The following is a 23,649-nucleotide window of genomic DNA, read 5'->3' as shown; positions in this document are numbered from 1 at the left end:
GACCCAGCTGATTGGAGGCAGGGATTAAATATAGTGAAAACCATTGTTTTTTAGTAAATGAAATCTCTCAAATCATTAGATGGAAACTCATTCCATCTCGTCTCACTCACCACTCTCTCAGCCACAGTCAATCAGGACTAATCCCCCTATTAGATAATCCTATACAGTCAATTTCTGAAGAGTTCTAGCAAAATGTTTCAAATGAATATAAAGCATCTTAGTAAATTCCACCGCTCTCTCTGGACTCTTACTCTCTCGCAGCCGCTGAGTCGGCCCGAGGTTCTTCTGGAGCGAGTCTGTCGGGGAGGAGCCGCCACCAGCAGCTCGGCGCTGTCCTGACGGAAACTATGTTTAGATCCTGTTCGGACGGACGGGAGGAAAGGCACATGGACACATGGCGTTAGAAAGAAACAGGACAAAGAGTTTTATTTACTTTGGTCTTTTGGTTACCATTATGTTTTGTTCTGTTGACAACAGCTTCTGGTAGAAACCGACAAGGACGTATAACCAAGACAAAAAAAGGAATATAACATTGATAATAAAAATGGACATCAATGTAAACCAGCATATTATTGCAACTTGATATAGGATTCTATAGTCCATGTCAAAATAATGTGATACTTGCAATAATTATGGCTTCATGAAATGAACAACCACACGTTCTTAACTAAATCTTCTGATGTAGTAGGGATTTTTAGCTTAGAAATGTCCGCAAACAAACAGAGGGGTGCTTATTAAGAGAGCTTGTATTTCTTAAAGAATTAACAGAACAAGGCTGTTTGAGAACACATCCGTACCCTTGCCGGAGCCCATGCTGCAGGGCAGCTGAGCGTTGAGATCCAGGCAGTCCTGGTCTTTATCTGTGGAGAAGCACAGATCCTCCTGGGGCCCAGAATGCCTCGTGAGGGGCGGAGCATTCCTGCGTGGCTCACTGTCTGTGGGACGGTTCTTCCTTCGCTCAGTGCCCCCTCCCTCGGCCCTCCCACCGTCCTCCTGAGGCGTGGAGCAGCTCAGAGCTTGGACCCCACCCAGGCCCGGAACCCCATCGCTGAAGGGGTTGTGGACAGAGTTCCAATGGACCAGCTCCTTCCTGGGCTGAGCGAGGGGCAAGGAGCCGGAGCTGTGGCTGTGACTTGGAGCAAGTTTGCTGCCGCTGCTGCTGCCATGGGGCGGCGGAACACCGGCGGCCACAGCCAGAGATGACTGGTGCGTGGGGCTGCCGATCATAGTGATGGCGAATGGGTCGTCGGAGGAAACCGGAGGTGGGGCGCTGCGGTCCCGCTTCCTGTCTCTGATTTTACGACCAGAGGAGACCGAAGCTGGGGCGGGGAGAAGCTTGGTGTCAGGCAGGGCCACGGAGAACGGATCCCCTCGCACCTCCACGCTCCTGCTCTCTCGGGCAGGGTGCGGCGGCGGGGGCGCCCAGGCATCGCCGGCAGGCAAGGACTCATGTGCGACTGTCCTCTCGAAAGCTGCCAGGAAGGGGTCCTCGGGCGGGATGTGTTTGCAGTTCCGCGCCGAGGTCTCCATCTCGGGCATGGGGAGGGACTGGGAGAAGGCGGGGAAGCGCAGGCAGGAGGGCTCCACGTTCAGGGGGGTCCTGGGGAAGCGGGATGGGGCAACGGACCAGATGGCCGAGGGCTCGTCCTGGGGGCGGGGGCCGTGCCCCGGGTACGGGTCACGGAAGGCGGAGAGGAAGGGGTCGGCGAGACGCCCCAAGGTTTGTGTCTGCTCCTTGGCCTGAGAAGCCGGGGGCCACGCCGCCCAACCCATTGGCTCTGGGGAGGGCCCCAGGGGCTGATGGGAAGGCGAGTCTAGGCCAGAGTCCTCCACGTTCTCGGGGGATGAGGAGTCGGACGAGAAAGCAGCATCTTAAGGGATGACAGGATAAACAAAATGGAAAAAAGCACAAGAGAGATTTGAATTCTATACTCAAACGCCACTCAAATAATGATTGAAGTGGAAAACAAAAACAACTTGACTCACATTCAGAGGCACCGAAAGTGCTCTGCTCTCTGAGTTGTTCTCGACCGGCGAAGCTTTTGGACTTGAAGGCCGACTCCAGCGGAGGTCCAAACAGACTGTCCGAGCCTGATGGCGTGGAGCTCAACCTGGAGGGGGTGGGGTAGGAGTCAGGGAGGTCAGGGAGGGAGAAGACACAGAAATTCGAAGAAGAATTTCAAAAACACTGGGCTTTCAAAGGGAAGGAAAACGGCAGGAGCAAGAAAGAAAGGAAGATAGGAAGAACACAACGCCTTTTGGAAAATTTGGTCCAAAGACTTCCGCCCTGACGTAGCCAACATGGCCGACGGGGGGGGGGGGAACAAGGGTTTGAGGTGAAGTGAAAGAATGGGAAAAAGAGATGGAGGTGAGTAATAAAAATGTGTGGTTGATCCAGGAGGAAGGCTAGTGTTGAAAAGACTGTAAGAGACTGTAAGGGACAAAAGAGGTTTAAAAAAATAAAAATAAAATCCAATAAAATTGTTATAACGACGATAAAAAGTACATCAGAAAGGTGTGATAGAAGCAATTAGAAGACCTCCCGTAGGAATGTGCTGCTGGATGACTAATTAGGGAGGAGGGAACGGAGGAGAGGATGAAGTGACTCACATGCCACTTTAATTGCACATATCTGTACATACATAGGCATATTCCCTCTATCTATTCCATTTTATTTTTATTGTATTTTATTCTATATATTTTTATCTCATTCTATAAGTATTCAACTTACTGTATTACGTTTTAGGAGTCAGTTAGTCGGTCTATTAGAAAGGAATTCTTTACTTTTATTTATTTTTTTCCTAGGACATATTGTGTGCTATCACCGGGTGCGTTGCATTACATTTCACTGCATATATGTATGAAAGTATGTATATGTATGTGACAAATAAAAATCTTGAATCTTGAATCTTGAAGTGAAGAAAGCAAGGGGAGCGATACAAAGAGAGAGGAAGAGCGAGCCCTGGTTCAGACATGGTAACTGGCTCCCCCCCACCCACTCTGACTTCTTTTAACTTATTTTATTTTATTTATTTTTTTAAACGGATGTTTTTTCACCCTAAACTTTACTTATATATATATATATACAAGTATTTAGTTATTACAGCTACATCTTGACTTGAGTGACAACATTGAGCTAGAAACCTCACCTGCAGTGATCCGGACTGGAGGTCGACCTGCGTAGGCCTTCTTGCTCTCCATCTGCGCGAGCACACACACGTGCACGGACACGCACACGCACACGCACCCACACCCACACCCACACACACACTTAATTGGGGGATGTTCCTTAATCAGGAAGAGCAAAGTAATTAGTTAGGGACGATAGGAGAAAGAGTGGGTTGACATGAGGGTATACCCCATTACCCGCTACAACACCGATGATAAATACCAGCAATTACCTCGGCTTCACCAACAGCCACGACTAGTGCAGTCACCATAATTTAATCAGACAACCATCATTAATCCCGTTGCCTCCGGGTTTAATTCACCTCGACGAAGCAGGGGTGCCGGGCGGACCAGCACCTTCCCTGCTGTAAATAACTCCAGCCGGCAGCCTGCCACTCTAACTTAACCTCACCCAACCTGGCCACTGGCAGCAAGCTCATGCATCAGTTCAGTTCAGATTTAGTGGTTCAGAGCAATGAGGGTGAACGACAACAGGGACACCAGACAGGCAGCGGTCATAACAGATTATATAAATGTGATTTGTGGGGGAGGTTAGAATGTATACAGTGTGCAAAATTAAAATATGAGCTCTGTCTGCAGCCATATTATTGAAAGGACACGGCCTCTGCTGTTTCTTTATCTCCATGTAGAATAATTCCCCAAAGTCATTCTGTCATTGATAAACCATCCCACTTCATAAGGCAAGTTCCTTTTTATAACTACGGCAAAACAGATATATTGGTGTATCAAGAACAATTTTAAGTGATTACCACTGATCTTGTAGCAATGCAACCATGGAGGAAGCTTATGCTCATAATGTGCAGGAACAAGACAGACACAAAAACAGAGAAAGCGAGAGAGAGACAGAGAGACAGACAAAGACTCACCCCTTTGGGGCGCACCTTCTCCATCTCCTTCTGAACGACCGCCAGTCGCACTGGAGTTTCCTATGGATGTCGGGGCAGGAGTCAGTGGAGTCAGGGGCTCAAAACTCAGTCCACTTCAGTACATTATGCTTGAAAAACGACACGCTTCTTTCCAACAAGAACAAAGAGTCAAGCGCACAAAATGGACTTTTAATTCTAGGATCAGGCAGCAGACACATCAATTAAAGATTTGCCTCAACTTACTGGAGAGATGCCGCTTGATGGACACCTGAAATCAAAAACATTACACGAAAGGTACCATAAACTGGATGATTTAAGACATCAGACTTCACAAAACAGTCAGAGTTTGAAGTGTATTCTTGGAAGGGAGCTGCTAATGTCACCAGAAGACTTGCACAAAATGTGGAATGTTCAAACCTAATTAAAAACAAACAAACCATACTGACAAAATAATAGACAGAGGCAACAAATGACAAAACTTGATTAAACTTGGCTGAACTTAATTAAAACCGTCCATGCTCTGCAATATAGCGTGAACGTTAATAAAGGGAAAAAAAAGTTATTTCAATTAAAACAAATCTCCAACACCACAAAAGCGATTCAGATTTATCAAAAAAGGGGACTCCAAGCTGTTCAGAACAAAAAGACTGATTTATTTGAGATAGAAATTATTTGGATAGTTTTTCCCCTATCCTCTGCATACATATTAGCCCCCCCACATACGTACCCCTCTATTGGGCGGCAAGGTGAGGGCGCCCACGGTGGCCTTCAGCTCCTTCTCGGTGGCGGCAGAGTTGCTGCTCGCCACCGGTCGGATTTGGATGTGGAACTTCTTGGGCTCCTCGTCGTCAAAGTCTGAGTCGCTGGAGTAGAAGTTGTTCTCCTTCCCCTCGCCGCAGCGTAAGAGGGAGAACAAGAGAGCGAGAGAGAGAGGGAGGGAGGGAGGGAGGGAGGGAGCGAGAGATGGCAGGGTCAAGGAGCACACGCTGTGGGAGGGTGGTCATCGAGTAGATCAGCCGCCTTGTTAGGCGCCCCTCTACAAAAGGTGCAGAGATGAAAAAACAGGTGGCAGAACAGAGGGAAAGAGAGAGCGAGAGCCAGAGAGAGAGAGCGAGAATAGACTGAAAGACAAATACAGCACAACCTCATTCATCTGAGCCCCAAAGAAATCCCTTTCATTAGGGAGAACGGCAAGAAACGTATGAATATTAAACACTTACTTGCAATGATCAATAAAAATACACTGAATACAATGGACTTCAGAAAATAAATAGATCATTATTACAACAGCCATTGCCTGTTAAGAGCATGGCCGTGTGTGTGTGTGTATGTATGTGTGTGCGTGTATGTGTGTGTGTGTATGTGTGCACGCGTGTGTGTACGTGTGTGTATGTATGTATGTATGTATGTATGTATGTATGTATGTATGTATGTATGTATGTATGTATGTGTCTGTCTGTCTGTCTGTCTGTCTGTCTGTCTGTCTGTCTGTATGTGTGTGTGTGCGTGTGCGTGTGTGTGTGTGTGTGCGCTGGGAGAGAATTTTGGCAGGCAAGATAGTGGGGGTACGGATATAGCAGGGGGCACATTTATGCCGGTAGTTAAGATATTCCATGCAGGATTGCGGTCTGCCCTCATATTTGAACTGGTGGTCTATTTTTAATGCTCTATTTAAACGCTTTTGTACTAACGGGCAGATAAATTACCAAAGATTACACTGGTAATACTGTCCCCACTAGACCTTCCAATAACGCCACATCGCTCAGGTCGCTTTTTATTCAGGGACCATTCATCTCATACATCTGCTCAATTAAAGAGTCAAATAAATATTGATTAAGTAAGAGGAAGATTCTGTTATTCTTTTGGGGACTTGTAGGTACTGAACTAATTCATAATTGAGGAGTTAACCCATTGGGGAGGGTTTTCTCATGTTGCTCTGGGGGTCAACTGGATATATTTGACCTTTGACCAGCATGCAGTATAAGGCTGATATTAATAAAATATTATAAAAAGACATGGTCCGACATAGCCATATGAGAGTGAATGCATAATACCGCCATAATGCTTTTTCAAGAAGGCAATTAGGTTTGAACAAAGTGCAGAGTCAGCCGGGTAGCAGCGCAAGCCGCGGAGGCCAAGGATATCATTCTGGGCGCTGTCGGCTCGGATGACAAATCCCTCATCGTCCACTTCCAGGGGAGAGTTCTGTTTGGGTGGACACACACACACATCCAAAAAGAAGAACGAAAAGCAAGTAGACAAGAAAGAGAGATTAAGAGAGCAGCTGTATCAGCACAACAGACACACAGCACTTTTGACTCTGAACGTCGGAGTTGTAGTTAACACTGAATTTATGTTGGTTTTAAATGTTACGTTACGTTTCAACCCAAGCTCCTGGAGCGCACGCTCCTGCTGTTTACACAGTATTTAAAATCAACGGCTGCTAGCAATGGCACAAGCCACACACACACACACACACACACACACACACACACACACACACAAGGCTAACTTACCACAGAAGCCCTGACACGCGCTCTCTCTCACACACGCACGCACACAATCCCCCAAAAGGCCCTACCTCAGAAGGACCAGAATAAACAGGGGAAGCAGGCATTATCAGCCGTGTCATTATCACACTCCCGCTCGCCTGCCCTCGAGCCCAGACTTACATCTCCCTTCGAAACTCACACCCGGCGGACATAAACATACCGATAATTGAGTGGATGGTTGTGTAGCCACAAAAATGTTTGGGTGAGAATGATATATGCCACTCACCAGTGCCTCCGTCACAGCTGAATCCCTGCGAAAAAACACACGTTATTCTACTGTGATTACTTGATAATAAATGACGGCAGGTGTCAGCTCGGGGGCTGGGGGGGAATGGACTGGAAATAAATCTCATAAATTTGCCATCCTTATCTTGAAAATTATAGAGATCGTTATATGGCACAGCCCTAGTTCCTCCAACGGTTCTTCGAACTTCCAGCGGCGCGTGACACACGTGAATGTGTGAACGATTATATTTTTCGGCGTTTTGTAAAATGCAGCACCAGTTGGTTTTCCGAGTTTCCTTTGAATGCAGCATCGGCTCAAGTTGTCTGTCTAGGTGACGCCCTCGCAAGTGGCTGGATGCGAATGAGTTCAAAGAGACAAAGTTTGGACTTTTATAACTTCGGATGATGATGTCACAGAGCGGGAAACTTATGAAATCACCCCTACATTCTTCTATTTCTGGTAAAATTCAGACTAATTCCTGCTACAAATGTACATCGATGTTGATCATGAAGCTACTTTCGGTCTAATTTCGCCAGTTTTTTACTATTTTCTGGTCCATATGTGGATAGAGACTTTTGGATGAAACTTGAACCATGAAATGTCTGTGACGTCCTGGTTCTAACCAAACCTCAACCGTGTCAGCAGCTCCAGCAGTCGTTCTTGTTCTGGACACTTTTAGCCCAAAAGATTCCGAGGACAATAATAAAAACCTGAACAATGACAACATCCCATTACATCCCATATTCTACTTTTTATTCAGTGTGATTTATTTAATTATTTCCCCTCAGACTGTTTAGCTTTTTGTTATTATTTTTATGCTAATCGTCTTTAGATAAGCATCAATAATCACCATGACAAATTCCTAGTACATGTAAATGCAGCCCGCTCAGTAGTCACTCTGATTCTGAATCTCACTGTTTCCGTTGGCCAGATGCTGCTACATTTTTTAAATAAAGCCAATGTCAACATAGCATGCAGGCATGCAAAAAAAAAAAAAAAAAAAAATGCAGGCAGAATTTTAACAACACAGAACCTTGTTGCCATGAATTGTATAGACACAATGCCATGGACATTTCAGGCAACTATTGAACAAGCAGTGATTTGCCAGACTAACTTGAAGCGAACGTCCGGTTTCACTCACGTGGAGTCTGGTTCCTTGTCCCTCTTGCCCAGCCCGGGGATCCTGAACGCTTTGCCCCGAGTCTTCTTCCCTCCTTCGGGCAACGGCGCCGTCATGTATTCCTCGAAGCCCACGGCAGCTGGACAAACCAGAGGGACACCGGGCATTTAGTCAATGAAAAAAAAATGAAGGACATACTTATATGCAAGCAAATCGCACACATTCAACTCCGTGGGTTAGAACTGCAAGTTCATGTTTGTATGTGTTTAGCCTTAATTGGTGCAGTCTCAAGAACATGGTTTTGACTATTTATGTGTTCCAATATAAATATATCCTTTATTTTACCTTATTTTAACCAGGAAGTCCCTTGAGACTAAAATCTCTTTTTCGGGGGAGACCTGGCCAAGATAGCGCATCATTACAAAGTTACAAAATTTATAAAATAGAGCACTGTCAAAAACAGACAAATGGTGTGCATTAAAAACAGACAAGGGACAACAGATAATACAAAATCTAGCTTAGGAAGAGCAATTGCCCTCTTCAGTCACACAATTTATCAGAGCTTTGAACTCTCCCAGCGAGACAAAAGCGTCAAGCTGTACTGTGTGTTCTGAACGTCATTCCGTGACCAGGGCGTAAAATGGGAGAGAGCTGCCCTAACAAGTTCTCTCTCGCTCTCTAACAAGAGTAAATCCTGGGTACCTGGTAGAGCAGCCATCTAGAGGAGGGAAAGTCAAAGCAGCTATTGGTAAGTGAAGGGAGTTTTGTAGAGGAGGCAGCATGCATGTAAATAATGCCCCCATAACCTAGAACACTTGAGAACGTAGCCTGTACAAGTGTTTTCCTAACTACTAAATTAAAGCAGGCCCTATTTTGATGATAAAAACCTCGCCTAACCTTCCATTTCTTCACTAGCTTCTCAATCTAAAGAGAGCCTGTCAAGGACCCAAATACCCAAGTACTTGAAGGATGCTCCTCTTTCACTGGAGTCCCTTCCTAGGGTATGAACGCCAAGATCATCTGAGATCTGGGAGTGAGCTCTGGAAAAGATCACTGAATTTGGTTTTCCCAGCATTAAGAACCAATTCTGAGACCATAACAATGAGGCCTGCAGCTTTTGAAAGGCAGTCGGGAGCTCATCAGAAGCCTCGCTCAGAGAAGAGGCGACTGAGCAGACGCCTGCATCATCTGCATCAAGATGCGCTCGGTCGCTCGACACTGGCGACACGCGTCTCTTGGCAAAGGATCCATAATTTAAACTGAAAAATGCACTGAGTTACCTGGTTAATATCAAAAATGTCAAAGCCTTTACCCCATGAGCTGCAACAAAAATATGTTTTTGTCGGGCGACAACCGTCAAAAATGAAAGACCAGGGAGCGGGTATTTGACTGAAAAGAGCGAACCCTGGAGAGCAGGTCGTACCTGGCCTTTCTTTGCCGGTGCCCTTCTGCTCTGCAAATTTCTGGAGGAGGTTTTCTATGCCGATGTTCTCCACGTTCTGCTTGAACTCCTCGTGGACCTGAGTGGGAAGTTGACACACTGATTCCCCCGCTTTTTTTTTTTTCAGGATTTCACAGAATTTGTTGGTCCTCAATAATGACTCAGAAAGGGAGGCTGCCGAGGATTCGGCCGGCGGTTAAGAGAAGAAGCCGGATAAGCCTACCTGTCCCACTTGGACATGGGTGTCTTCTATGGAGTGAGAGTAGCCTTTGATCAGCTGTTTCATCTGCCGTAGGTGGGCCTCCTCAATGTCCTGAAACTTCTACACGGGCAAGCAAATCCAAAACACACACACAAACACCTATGACGATCAACCCACATTTACACGGTGTAAGCACAAGATTTTGAGAAAAAAACACAGTCACAAATGAACTCTGGTTAACCGATATGATCATGTAGCCTGAACAAAGAAGGCTCCACAGCAAGCGGAAGGCACGGGGCCAGAGGAACGGGAGCCTGGCTGCCAGGTAATAGGCCGGTGATAATTACACTGGATTTATCATGCGGATGAGATCCCGCTCTTCATCCAGCTTGACAGTTTGTCTGCTGCTGGGTGTGGCGTCTTTATACGGCGGCCGCAGCTCGAAAATAAGTCGGGGAGCGGGGTGGGAGGGGTGCCAGTTTTCGTGATTGCCAAGTGAGCTGTAAAGATTTTGGCCCGGAAAAGCGAACACTCAAACACAACTACTGTCACGTTAAGGCCTCGGCAAAGCGCTCAAGAGCCCCTAAAGCTCCCTCTGCCTGCTGGCTCATCGCGAAAAGACCTGCTCCACTTTGGTAATATGGTCTCCGTGTTCACTGGTGTTTTGAAATGGAAAAAACATAATAGCCTGCTCAGCTCAGCATCGCCGATGCAAACACAGATATCCATTCCTCCCTATCTGCATGTGTGTCCTGCCATAATTACAACCTAGCCAACCTACCCTTTAAGCTATTAGGACTAATACTTGGCCAGAAGGACAGTCATCATTTCACATGTGAAATCCAGGGAAACTCACTGAGTTTGTTCAAGATTTCCATGGAAACAGCAGTGGTAACCATAGAAATCTGGAGGCAGTGATTTAAGGTAATGAGTGGGGTTTTGGGTATTTGCGCATTTGTGTACGAGTGGGTGGGTGTTCAAAAAATGTGTGTGTGTGTGTGTGTGTGTCTGTGTGTGTGTGTGTGTGTGTGTGTGTGTGTGTGTGTGTCTGTGTGTGTAGGTGTAGGTGTGTGTGTGTGTGGGAGGGGGAGAAGCATTCATCAATGAACCCTGTGGGATTGGTCACTCTGGTTTGTTATGTTCTAAATAAATAAAAATAACACAAGTGTTTCTTCTCTAGCCCACCATTCGGGGGTGAGAGGTGGGGAAAAAAATGAACAGAACGACGTGAACGTGAAGGGAAGAAAGAGAGAAGGCAGCAGACTAACGAGCGGCCACCGGCGCCGGGGCTCAGCTCTGAACCCACCTGGGCAGACTCGCTCATCTTTTGTTCGAACTCCCCTCCCACGCGGTTGTACTTCTCGATGCACACCCCGAACGACTCCGCCGCTTTCTTTGACTTCAGCTCCGCCTAGCGAACGGGAGAAGGACAGGGAAAATAGCAGCCTTCGTCTCGTGACGCACACTCAGGAGCCCACAAATAGAATGAATGGCTTGGGCGTGCCAATGAGAATCTCTCCGTAATAACAGCCGTATCACTGAATATTCTGCCCTTCCCTTTTGGATGTCGGATGGCAATTTATTCACAGAGCGCGTGTGACAAAGAACATTTCCTATCCGAAAGAATGAAATCGATTACATACAACTGTGTTTCTGAGTTCAACAGACACACTGGGTTTGTTGTTTTGATGGGAACCACAAGAGACAAGGGGATAACCCAATTCAGAGCCAGGCTCGGAACTGAGGATCACTGGCAATATGGAATTTTTGATCAATCGCCAAATTGACGGAGTCACTGAAATTGACAGCACTCAACTCCTATCAACGGTGACCAGCTCGGTGCTTCTGATATGTCAAAACAACCTTTATACCCTTTCAGTATCCTTTCAATGACAAGTGAAGATGGAAACTGGAGGGGGGGGGGGGGGGGGGGCTCATGTGGTGTGAAGTACAATTTAGAATAATGAGCAACGATTCGGCAAAATGTTACTCTTTTCAACAAAAAAAAACACTTCAAGCATGACTGGCACAACGTCACCTGTGGTGAAACATTTGTCAAATAATCACTGCGTTAAACAGCAGGAGCTCTTGCTCTTGAAATAACTGTTTCGAAAAGTAATTATGGGGCGGGTTAATTAACTACAGAGGAATATCTTTCTTTTTTGATTTCAAATGCAAATTCATATAAATGTTGGGCCCACAGATGCACCGAGACAGATACTGGTATTGGATGTCAGTCTGACGGCATAAATCATGGTATGAATATTAAAGAATATCCCGATGCAAAAGTCTACCAAAATCATATCAATCACGTCAGATATTGAAGAAAAGTCAAATGATATTCAACCATTTTGACATACAAGTGCATTTAAATGGCTGGAATGGAGAGAAATTGATTACCTTATTGCGTAACTCGCTCTGTTCTACAGACTCCAAACTAACTGTCCAGGTATATATTGTCCAGTAAAAGTAATTAATCTGTACTTGCTTTCATCATTGAAAAAGCTGTATTGGTGGATCCGTCATTGGGACATTCCGGCTACATCAGAAAGGATTTCTACTATAGAAAGTATTGGAGTAGTAAACAGGATGAAATGAGCTACACTGGAGTGACTGCACAGCCTGTAGCTCAGCCCTGTGAGTCCAACACAACACCCTGCGGAAAAGGAGTGTTATGAGCTTAATATCACACATCATGACTATTGCACTTAGCATTACAGCTATTTTAATAACTTTGCTCTGCACTGTGATCAACAATGCTTGTAAGCAGTTAAAATATCAGTGGTAAGCACGGCAGCTCGTGGCTTTGTGTGTTTGATCGTGGCGGGGGCCGCCGCCTCTACTGAAGTCAGAAACACATGAAACAATCCTTCATGTGAGGAGGCTGACCTTCTCGAGCTCTTTCTGGGGTGCTCCCTCCTTCCTGATGCGCTCCAGCTCCACACACTTGGTGTGGTAGCCCTCTCTGGCCTTCTGAAGCTGCCCGCTCTGGACCTGCAGCGCCTGCACTGCCTCCAGAGTGCCCACCACCTCCTCCTTAGTCTGGGTCACACACACACACACACACACACACACACACACACACACACACACACACACACACACACACACACACACACACACACACACACACACACACACACACACACACACACACACACACACACACTTAAAATACCCAAAGCTGTCCAAATTGTAGATAGCAGATTAATAAAACAAGAGACGGCGGGTCCTTTACAAACCTTACGATGGATTTTGACCTGTTCGTCTCCATACTTGTTGATGTCGCGGATCAGGTCGTTCATCTTCCTCATCAGCTCCAGGTGGCAGAGCGCCAGTTTGTCTGACGACACACGAAACACGTCCCACATGGGGGCAAATGTCCTGGGGAACACATATACTGTCAGGAACGGGCAGTGTCTAAGAACTTTTTTTTTTTTTTATTAGACCAGAAATATTAGTTAAAAGGTCATATATTCTGCTTTTAAATAAATGTGTTTCCGCCGGCTTAAAAAGAAAAATCCCCTTTAAGATGAATAGTAAACGAACATGCCCCAACTCAACATCTTTAGTTTTATTTTGAACTACAATGGAAACCCCTTATAAAGATCACCGTTACAGTGATCAACCGCTTATATGGATCAAAAAGCTTGGGACAGAATCATTCCTATAAAAATGACGTTTAAATAATTTGCTACACTGGCTGATTTTGCAGAGGACCGCCCCCCCCCAAGGATTTCCTTACAGTTTAACATTTTCATTAAACACTTTGAATCTTGTCTGACAATTATTTTAAGTTTAAAATGTATTTAAGACTGATAATTGGTAAGCAGGCAGGTGTAGAGCAGCAGTGTGTAATGAATAGGGAGTGATCTTCACTCCATTGCATGTCTCAAATTTAAAAAATAAAAATAAAAACAGTGTGTTTCTATTTTAGAAGCATTTATTTTCCCCACACACACATAATCACTTTAAGAGGTTTCCACTGTACTTTCGCAACTACATTTGGATTGAATAGCACAGCTTTTTTCAATGTGTAAGCCTATCAATGCAATTCGGTTGATACCATAGGTATAACATTTTGGGGGCCCAGCCAGGCAGCTTGAGTGTGTTTGTGCGAGGGTTTCCATCGCTATTCCACCTTGACTGACCTCAGTCTGACAAAAGAGGGAAACGGCTGCAGTCAGCATGAACACACACACACACACACACACACACACACACACACACACACACACACACTCACACTCACACACACACACACACACACACACACACACGCACACGCACGCACGCACACGCACACGCACACGCACACGCACATGCACACACACGCTCCATGATTGATAACATCAATACACTCTAGGTAACCAAGGTGGAGACATAAAACCTGGCACACATGAAGTGATGCTAAAGTTGTGAAGTAAAGTGATGGGATCACGACATACAGTATGATGACACAGGGTAGTGGCGGGACTTGGCTTGGGGGCCAAGTATGGTTGCTTGCCAAAATGATTTACTCCACCTCAAATACATTTGAAAATAGACATTATATACAGTATAGCCTATATAGTTCAAGTGCAATATCGGGGACAATATAGAATGGAATGTGTTAAAAGTCCTAAAATAATAAGGCCATATGCACAAAACAAACAAATCAACAGTCTCCTCCAATTCAGCTCAATAATTATTTTCCTAGGCATTTTCCTAACACTGGTCGTGAGATTGTTATTCAATTTGTATTGTATTATGTTGTGCAAGGAATATTTCACCACAGATGACATGAGCGATGAGATTCAATCTTTGGTCGGGACACGCTATAATGAGTCCATGAGTGTTAGTGGTGCTAGGTGTTGCCGCATAGTATTTATTGACTATACTGGAGCTTATTCTACTCACCCCTGTGGACTCCCATTGCTTGCGATCTTTGCCAGCTTGCTCATGGATTTTGAGTAGGTCTCCTCAACGGCAGCCCTGTAAACATATGCAAACACACACTTGCATCACTGAGCACTGAGCCGGCCAATAACGGAACAAGGTGATTCATGTTTTGTGCATTCTTTAAAGTGTAAATTCTCTCAACTAGGCTATAGACTTAAAGACATACTCCAATAATACTTTGTCACCCAGCACTGTGACCTGAGTAATGGCCTCGTATGTTACCCTGGGTTCCTATCAGCAGAACGCTCAGGCCCCAGAGCCGGGGCAATGTTGCCATCTAAATGAGCGTGGATTTAATTCAACGTTGGGCAAATGTTGCAATGAGTCATCTTTTAATGATAAATGGCCTCATTTCACAAGGCCATGGAATAAAACTTTAATAACCATCTGTGTGGGCGGACATTGATCCATATATCCAGAGGGTGAACAGCACAACAGGCGTCTGGGGAGGAGGATGGGGAGCAGGAGGGAGTGAGAGCCGTAAACTAGGCAACAAACAATCTATAGATCTGGAGTGGTGCTCCCAAAACACACAGCCTTTTGACTCAAATTGGGTTACAGACAGAAAGACAGTTATTTGTCCCAATTAGACTCTGTCTAATGCATGGGGCTCTGGGGTTAAATGTGGTACTTCAGACTGCAAAAAAAGGAAAAGGAAGGAAATATCTCCTTTTGAAGATAAATGTAACAAACAACTGTGAGAAAATTGCTGCCAGCTGCAAAAATGTTAATTAATCAACATCACGTGCAATAACTCAGAGACCTTGATGTTGTTATGAGGCCTCAGACAAAACTAGCTTTTAAGAATTAATCAAGTGACGGAGGGTGACGACAAGATAGCAGGAGAGACGGAGCAAAAATAAAGAGGAGAAAGGCCAAGGAGGATATCTATCGGCACAATTGCCTGCACTGTCCCGAGGGAAGACACGCTACTTTACCACCCATGCCCCCCCCTCCCCCAAGTCATTTTCTGGCCATGGGTTTGTTGTGTGCCGCTTGCCCGGGAGATAAGTGGATTTCCTCCCCAAGGGAATGTGCACGGGGCCTTTAAATCAATATCCGGGTTCCAGCACAAGTGGTCCCACAGTGCATCCCCTGTGTTGGACTTCTCTCAAAAACAAAATAAACTTCTGTGAGGAATCTCACTCCTACTTCTATTAAGTATTTGTGGCATTTCCCCCTGCCACACGCCATCCGAGTGGCATTTTCAGGGCCCTCCGACACAGAGACACAGGCAGAGATGTTGCACACAGTTCATTTTACTGTAGATAGTGGCAAGCTGTAACAAGCCTGGAGCAGATGGAAACATGTCCTGACAGAGGCTCCACCTGTGTGTGTGTGTGTGTGTGTGTGTGTGGGGGGGGGGGGGGGTTGGGTGTTTTACCTGTTCCCCCGTGATTGCTCTGACGAGCAACAGGCGTGCAGCCACTCTTAACCCGGGCCCAATTGCCTAGACCCAAGACGTGTGTGGCTGCTTAAACCACACAACAGTATTTTACAAATTTTAGAAAACAAGATTAAGAAGATATTTAGGGTATTTGCAATAAGGGAAATATGCTGCAGGTAACCAGAGCACATGCAACGCCCTCCGTCTCTCCAAAGCTAAATCCACGTATAGTATGTGCATTAGATTCTGGATATATGGACAAAAAATTGCATTAATGCTAAATTTTAAAGTGTTGATTTATTTCGCTTGTATTTAATGACAAATATCAATATGTACAATAAGTTGTTGGTCTCTTCAGCATCACAAAGTAAATGTTAGACTAATATAAGGAAACATTAGTAGACATTCTTAATGTACATTTGTACAACAGGAGTTAATGTGCAAATGTTAATGTGTAATTTTGTTAATAGGGGTTTTTAACCCATTTAACACCATGTTTCTATTTTAAAGTAATATTATTTTAAAGCAATATTAACCTTTTAACTCTGTATTAGAAGTGAAAATTGAGTATTTATAGAAATAAAAATACTGAAAATGGATATTAAAAAAATTTGTTTGGTAACTGGTATTGAAGATATTAGTACTGATATCAAAAACCTTTAATTGATACCCAGCCCTAATGTGAACATGCATGTGTCTGAGGGGACTGTCTGTGTGTGCAGAGACACAACAGAGTGCTGGGGAGATTTTGGGAGGCAGCAAGGGACAGCTAGAGAGAGAGAGAGAGAGAGAGAGAGAAACATGTGACCCATCCAAAACGGATCCAACTGTGAAAAACACAGACGTGCGAGATGTCCACTTGGCTGCTATCTGCGTTCCTCTCCGAGAACGGTCGCTTTGGAATTACATCAATCATTCAGAACCTTGTTTGATATGGATTAATGACATCACCCCGAAACCCGGGAACCTCCATTTGGAACCAAACAGCAGTTTGGCCAACTTTGGCGTAGATTATAACCTCTTCAATCCAAGAACAGTCAGGGAATGTCGGTCCCAGCCCTGCCAACACTGCCCACGCAGAGAGCTTATTGTATTGCTTATTTTTAGGTTGATATCTCACACACACACACACACACACACACACACACACACACACACACACACACACACACACACACACACTTACCTCTCACGGACAAACTCGGCCAGTTCTTTAGCAGCCAGCTGGCCATGCTTCATGTTGTGGTAAAGCACGTCAAATCCAGCATTCTTCTCCCCCTGAGGTGATCAAACAAATATCACCCAATATCACATTTTTTTCCTGAATCCACAGAATAAACACAGTAGGAACATAAAATTAGCAAAACAAGACAAGTCTTATTTTACTCTTGATTATCTTTTGAATGGCATGAAAATTGATATTTGAAGGCAGAAAATCAAAAACTCAAAAGAGTGCTTATGGAGAACACAGCAAAAAGATGATGCTTCCTGTTTGGCTTCTCTCCTCCCATCCAAGGACAGTGGTGACAGGGTAAACGCGAACCAGACATTTACATAGGGTTTTAATTCAAGTTCAAGTTCAAGTTCAAGAGATTATTTGCAGTGAAATGTCATGACACCTGGTGATTACGCACAAGCACTATAAGCTCGAAATATACTCAAATGTGCGTAATCGACACGCGGTGCTCACGCAGGCGGCCGCGCCACAATCTCGATTCTGGGTTCTATAATTATATAATAGGATACATTTTCTGTGTTGTATTAAATATACATCTAAATCCCCCTAAATGTGTTTACATTCATAACGGAAAGATATTTATATTATATATAGATATTATATTTATATTTCCAAGCATGGCTTTGCGTAATGTACATTAGAGGGTTGAATACATTCCAGGGTGCCAGTCTTTTTTATGCTCCACTCAGCTGCAGTCTACTCTCCATTAGCTTTGTAGGTTTAGAAGAGGCTGTCGCACAAATAGCTTAGGAACGACCATGATGCAACATTACTGAAAGCCATGGAAAAAAGGGTTTAAACCACCAACCAACACCACCATCTCACACCCACCTGTCATGGTTACACAAACCGAGACACTTGGCTCAACTTGAGCTGCGGTAATCCGGCAAAAGCGCCTGATGAGGGCCGCCTGTCTCGTTCCTTGAAACCCCAAAAAACACTTTTCAGTCAACAGAGGGCCCATTCTGGGCTCTGTGTCCCAGTGGAACAGACAGACAGCTGCTTCTCTGGAACTATAAATACTCTCATAGAGGAGGAAAGACAAATTCCCAGGTAGCAGGCGGGTGGCTGGAATGCCAACAGAGTGTCTAGGCACCCTTACACACACACACACACACACACACACACACACACACACACACACACACACACACACACACACACACACACACACACACACACACACACACACACACACACACACACACACACACACACACACACACGGCACCTCCCTCCCCGGGAGGTGCCCTGGCTGAAAAGGAGCACACCTGTCATGTCAGGTTCACAAAGCGAAGCCACACTCACACTGGTCTGACTGTGAGGTTTAATTTTACTATTATTATTCATGTGTGAGAAATACTGTTTATACCTGTTCGACACAAAAATAACTATAATACTGGAGACACACACACACACACACACACACACACACACACACACACACACACTCCGTACATAAGGTAAAGCAAGAGAGTGGTTGTCTTGAGAGATCTCCCTGGTAGCCAGCAGAAGCCTCAGACAGGTTGGTGACATGAGCACTTATCCATGCGACATGGGATAGAATACAACTGTGCAAATCTGAGGCCGCAGATCTGAGACCAGCTCGATACACGCCATTTTTCATGGGAGGCTGTTAAATAATATATTTACAAAAAGGTATTAAAATGAGGATATCTGTAATTGTAACTGTAATACACCTATCAGCCATTACATTAAAACCAGCACTAATAACCACTCATATGGTGTAGCTCCCCCTCATGCCACCATAACAGCTCTGACCCGTGGAGACATGGACTCCACAAGACCTCTGAAGGTGTCCTGTGGTATCTGGCACCAAGACGTTAACAGCAGATCCTTGTAAGCAGTCCTGTAAGTTGCAAGGTGGGCCCCCCATGGATCGGGCTTATTGTTCCAGCACATCCCACAGATGCTCCATTGGACCCTAACCCCGGCCCTCCACATGATGTAAACGAAAATGTGTTTCATCAGCCAGGTCACCTTCTTCCATTTGCTCCATGGTCCAGTTCTGATGCTCACGTGCCCATTGTAGGCGCTTTTAGTGGTGGACAGGGGTCAGCATGGCCAGTCTGTGGCATTGCAGCCCCATACGCAGCAAGCTCTGATACTGTGTGTTCTGACACCTTTCTATCCTAGAACCATTAACTTTTTCACCAATTTTTGCGACAGTAGCTCTAATGTGGGATCAGACCAGAAGGGCGACTTCACTCCCCTAGCATATCAATAAGCCTTGTGCGCCTATGACCCTGTCGCCGGTTCAGCGGTTGTCCTTCCTTGGACAGCTTTTGGTAGGTACTGACCACTGCATACCAGGGACTCCCCACAAGATTTGCCGTTTTGGAGATGCTCTGACCCAGTCGTCTAGCCATCGCAATTTGGCCCTTGTCAAAGTCTCTCAGATCCTTACGCTTGCCCATTTCTCCTGCTTCCAACACATCAACTTCAAGAACTATCCGTTCACTTGCTACCTAATATCTCACACCCATTCAGAGGTGGCACTGGAACGAGATGAGCATTGTTGTTCACTTCACCTGTCAGTGTTTTTAATATTGTGGATGAGCAGTGTAGTCTAGATTATACACAGGTTAAGAAGGTGTGAAGGGCATCTGTTCCAGATGACAGCCAAGTGGCCAATCACAATCATTACTGGAACCAGCTTCTTCTCGACTGGCCCAGGAACGGATCCAGGCCATCTGTCTCTATGCTTCTCAGTTTCCCTCTCCAAGTCGCTCGAAGTTTTCCTTTCTTCTGACCAACGAAGACAGAGTTAACTGAACTTTTCACTTCCCAATTTAATAATAACAATGTGTAACACAAACTCTAAAACAAGAACAATTGCTATTCCACTAACATCATGAATTAAGCATCATGAACCTGCATTGGCCTTAAACAAAAATCGCTACACACAGATTAAATGATTGCAGCTGCCAGTGCATTAAGATAATTGTGCATAAAAGATTTTGAAATGGACTGGATTGCTCTTGAATATGACTATAGAAGTCTTTGTGGTGCACTGCTATTCTCCTCCACATACCTTACCAACACATTAAAAGCCTTGTTAGGCAGCGATGTGCTATAGACAAGTGCCAAAGGGAAAGGGGTTGCTAATTTCTAGTCTTTGTCCTCTCCCCCCCATCTGTTGTCCCCGTGCTGTAGTAACACTAGCTGGGTCATACAAAGGTGAGAGCTGGCCAAAAAGGCCTCGAACACACTGCACACACACACACACACACACACCTGTTCTTGGCTGACACACCCGTACATCGCTATCAGCAGCTTAGCCCAAAGGCTGCATGCAAATGTGACCTGTCAGTTAACCACTGAATATCATTATTCAAACCATTGTGCAAACGACATTTAGGAACAGTTCAGTAACAATCAACAATGTATTCTGTCACTTTTTATTTGATAGTTAGCTCAAAACAAATTTCCTTAAAAGAAAAAAAAAAGTTTTAATTTAAGTTATAATGGTCAGGATATCATAATATATACAGAAAAGATCACATTACATTTGTTATTTAGTTTATTAAAGCTGTATCGCTGCCAGGGCAATTGCTGATGTAGTCACAACTGTCAACTGTCACATCTTCCTGTTGAATCTGTGTGTTTTTATATAACATTTGCACTTGCGAAAATTTAAAAAATTAAATGCCTTTCAAAGGCGCTATGTGAGAGCTCAGTGCAACTGGGAACCGGATCTCGGTGACAGGCAGACAAGAGATAGCAACAAAAGCTATTATTCCAGTGATCAGAGTGGTGAAAGTACAAGACCCTTTTTGACTAACTTCGCATCCACCCAGACTGTGGAAGGGGTTATGCGGTCCGGGGAAATGTGCTTTCTAAAATGTAAAAGATTCCTTTACATGCACTCCGTAACGTGCTCCGCGAGCTTTAAGTGAAACGAGAGTCCTTTATGTCTGATATATGTGCCTAGCCCTCTTTTTTATTGCCCCACCCCCACGCCTTCACTTGCTCCTCCATTGCATCAATTAAGCTGACCGTTTTGGTCATGCTTGGCAGAGTCCATTACCATGAGAATCAGAAGCGCGATGGGAGAGGAGAGCACTGGAGTGGGTGGGATGGGGTGGTGTTAGGAGGGTGTTAAAATCTGTGAGGCAGTCTGGGCACAACTTTCTCAGAAAGGCTGTCAGACTTCTCAGTTCTTCCCTCAGAGCTGTATTGGAGAATACCAGGCAGTTGGAGATCTGTTCAAATTGATCCAAATGGGGTCCTGTAGGGGAGGGAGATGGCCATTTTGACTCACTCCCCACAATCTCTAGCCCCCATGATGCTTGAGCGGTAGACAAAATGCCCATTCACCACCTAATCAAATCAGTTCCATCGTAGTCAAGACTTGTGGTAATAAACATATAGTCCAAGAATTCAATGTGTGCCAGTCTTGATCCACTGGCATAGCATAACAGAGGTATGCTAGTATTCCATTATAACTGGTGATGTGACTCGAGAAGTTTCTGAAGACAACTTTGTTTTGTTTTAAATGTGTGCTTACGCCCTGAGCACACAGGCATCAAGCTCTTGGAAAATAGCCAGCAGTTTGTCAAAGATCATCGTTCAGACCACATGACTGTGTCAAGCTAAGTACCTTAAGGCTGCAATTATAACACTATACTTACAATAGAATAAATATAACGACTGTAAAACAGATATTTTTCCATTGGAGTAAGGTGAGTACTATTGCGCAGAGAGGAGCTGAGGAGTTTCTCTTCATTAAAACTAACAAGCAAAAGTGAATCTATCAATCCAAAGTTCCAGAGATATATTTTTGTAAATTCTTATATATTTACTTTTACAGACTATTCTGCAAGTTATGGTGCTACATTTTTACCTTATACTACTAAAAAACTGACAATTTATTTTATATCTGTTACACAAGCTTGCATACTAGGGGTGCAACGGATCACAAAACTCGTGGTTTGGATCGTATTGTGGTTGTGAGTTGCCGATCAGATCATTTTTGGGATCAGCAAAAAAATATATAATAATGAAAAATAATAAAAAGGGGAGACAAATATAACCGTTTCACAATTATTTCATACACTCCACATGTATTTTATTCTCCCTCAAATCAGTATAGACATCATCCCTTTTGCAAAGTGTCATCATTTGAGCATTGTGTGAATTCTGATGGCGAAGCCCAGTTCTCTGACTTGATTCTAGCTGAATGTTTACTGAGCTCCTCTCTGTAGCCGGAAAAAGCAGCCAAAGAAGGAACATCACAAAACTGAACGCTGGTCCATTAAGTGTCCGTTCCACAGACGCGTTAAGTAAATAACCACTATTGCCCGGCTTCCGTTTCTTATTTCAAGTGTTATTCATGAACTAGTAGCTTTGCCTGCATTTGGGTTAGAGTAATCAAGCTGGATGAGGAACTTAAGAGTGGAGTGGTTTTACCCACCCAGACAGACTATTCTACAGTTGAAAAAAAATAAAATAAAAAAAATTTGTGTTCACAACAAAATTCAAGCGGTAGATGGGCACACCGATTTGAAACCGCCCTCAGCTTAGCTCATACAGTGTTAAAAGAACATGAGAGATATACTGCCGTACTGAGCTCAGCTCTGTACAGGCTTTTAAGGAGGTGATGCTCCGTCCACCACCACAGGCTGATGAATGGAAGTGTATTGTATGATAATGTGGCTTCAATGTCTGAGGGCATTCTTGTGTCGTGATGCGAGGAGTCAGACAGTCTGGAAGGGGGCCGGTAAGTCGGCTGTCTGAAACTCCAGAAAGAAAATAAGATTGGTTGGTTGGCATCAGCAGAAACGCAATGTCTAAGCTTTTACCACCTTTTACCACCCCAGCCATCTGGGAAGGGGTTTATCACCAACCACAACATTATGACAAAGCCATATGCTAAAATGATGGTGGAGCAAAGGTGTTACTTTAAGCTGTTTCTGTATTTTCACACAACATAGAGCACCTGTGAATACCTTCTTAGGTTGAGTCAGATTAACCAAAATAATCAGTGAGTGAGTCCTTCTGACATTACTGTACATCAATCACAGAGACGACTGAGCCAGCAGCCAAACTCTGCATTCACGTCAGATGGGAATTATGGATTGAAAGACTTGCTTGTTCATAACATCAACGTGGAAGTTTTCGACCTAGACTCAACCCTATTTTATGCCAAGATGGGGGTTTTATGGGAATCTTGTGCTAATGTGATTATTTACAATCACAAGACTTCTGTCTGTTACTCAGAGTAAAATCCATCAAAAAACCAAGAAAGGTAAGTCACAGTGTTAGGGTTAGAGCTATGAGTAATTTAGTCATGTGAGCCGTCAGCATGTCCTTATTTATATTACAGAGCTGATAGGTTAATCTTTGGTTTTAATTTTGTTTAAATTTCTTATCTTGGCTATTTTTTTGACTGGTGGTATGCTGTTGTAGGCAATTTCCTCGTTGTAGAAGTCAAGTAGGGGCAATTCATAAAGTATATAAAGCAT

General features: G+C 44.5%; 1 protein-coding gene across 3 annotated transcripts in view; it reads right to left on the bottom strand.

Annotated features, from left to right (window-relative positions):
- fcho1 (FCH and mu domain containing endocytic adaptor 1) overlaps positions 1–23,649 on the bottom strand; it is a 56,618-nt gene that overhangs the window by 8,661 nt on the left and 24,308 nt on the right. For 2 of the 3 annotated variants that reach the window (XM_080003541.1, XM_080003542.1), the window contains exons 4-20: positions 17,111–17,202; positions 14,496–14,570; positions 12,839–12,980; positions 12,486–12,638; positions 10,903–11,007; positions 9,618–9,716; positions 9,377–9,473; positions 7,975–8,092; positions 6,834–6,858; positions 6,200–6,260; positions 4,783–4,955; positions 4,299–4,323; positions 4,056–4,115; positions 3,150–3,201; positions 1,987–2,111; positions 798–1,871; positions 252–358 (exon numbers count right to left, since the gene is read on the bottom strand). In XM_080003541.1, the coding sequence (XP_079859667.1) occupies positions 252–358; positions 798–1,871; positions 1,987–2,111; positions 3,150–3,201; positions 4,056–4,115; positions 4,299–4,323; positions 4,783–4,955; positions 6,200–6,260; positions 6,834–6,858; positions 7,975–8,092; positions 9,377–9,473; positions 9,618–9,716; positions 10,903–11,007; positions 12,486–12,638; positions 12,839–12,980; positions 14,496–14,570; positions 17,111–17,202 (2,583 nt within the window). The remainder of the gene's footprint in view (positions 1–251; positions 359–797; positions 1,872–1,986; positions 2,112–3,149; positions 3,202–4,055; positions 4,116–4,298; positions 4,324–4,782; positions 4,956–6,199; positions 6,261–6,833; positions 6,859–7,974; positions 8,093–9,376; positions 9,474–9,617; positions 9,717–10,902; positions 11,008–12,485; positions 12,639–12,838; positions 12,981–14,495; positions 14,571–17,110; positions 17,203–23,649) is intronic. The other variant, XM_080003543.1, reaches the window with a different exon arrangement.

Source organism: Zeus faber, assembly GCF_960531495.2.
Source record: "Zeus faber genome assembly, chromosome: 1".
Taxonomy (NCBI): Eukaryota; Metazoa; Chordata; class Actinopteri; order Zeiformes; family Zeidae; genus Zeus; species Zeus faber.
This window is presented reverse-complemented; position numbering and strand designations above follow the sequence as displayed.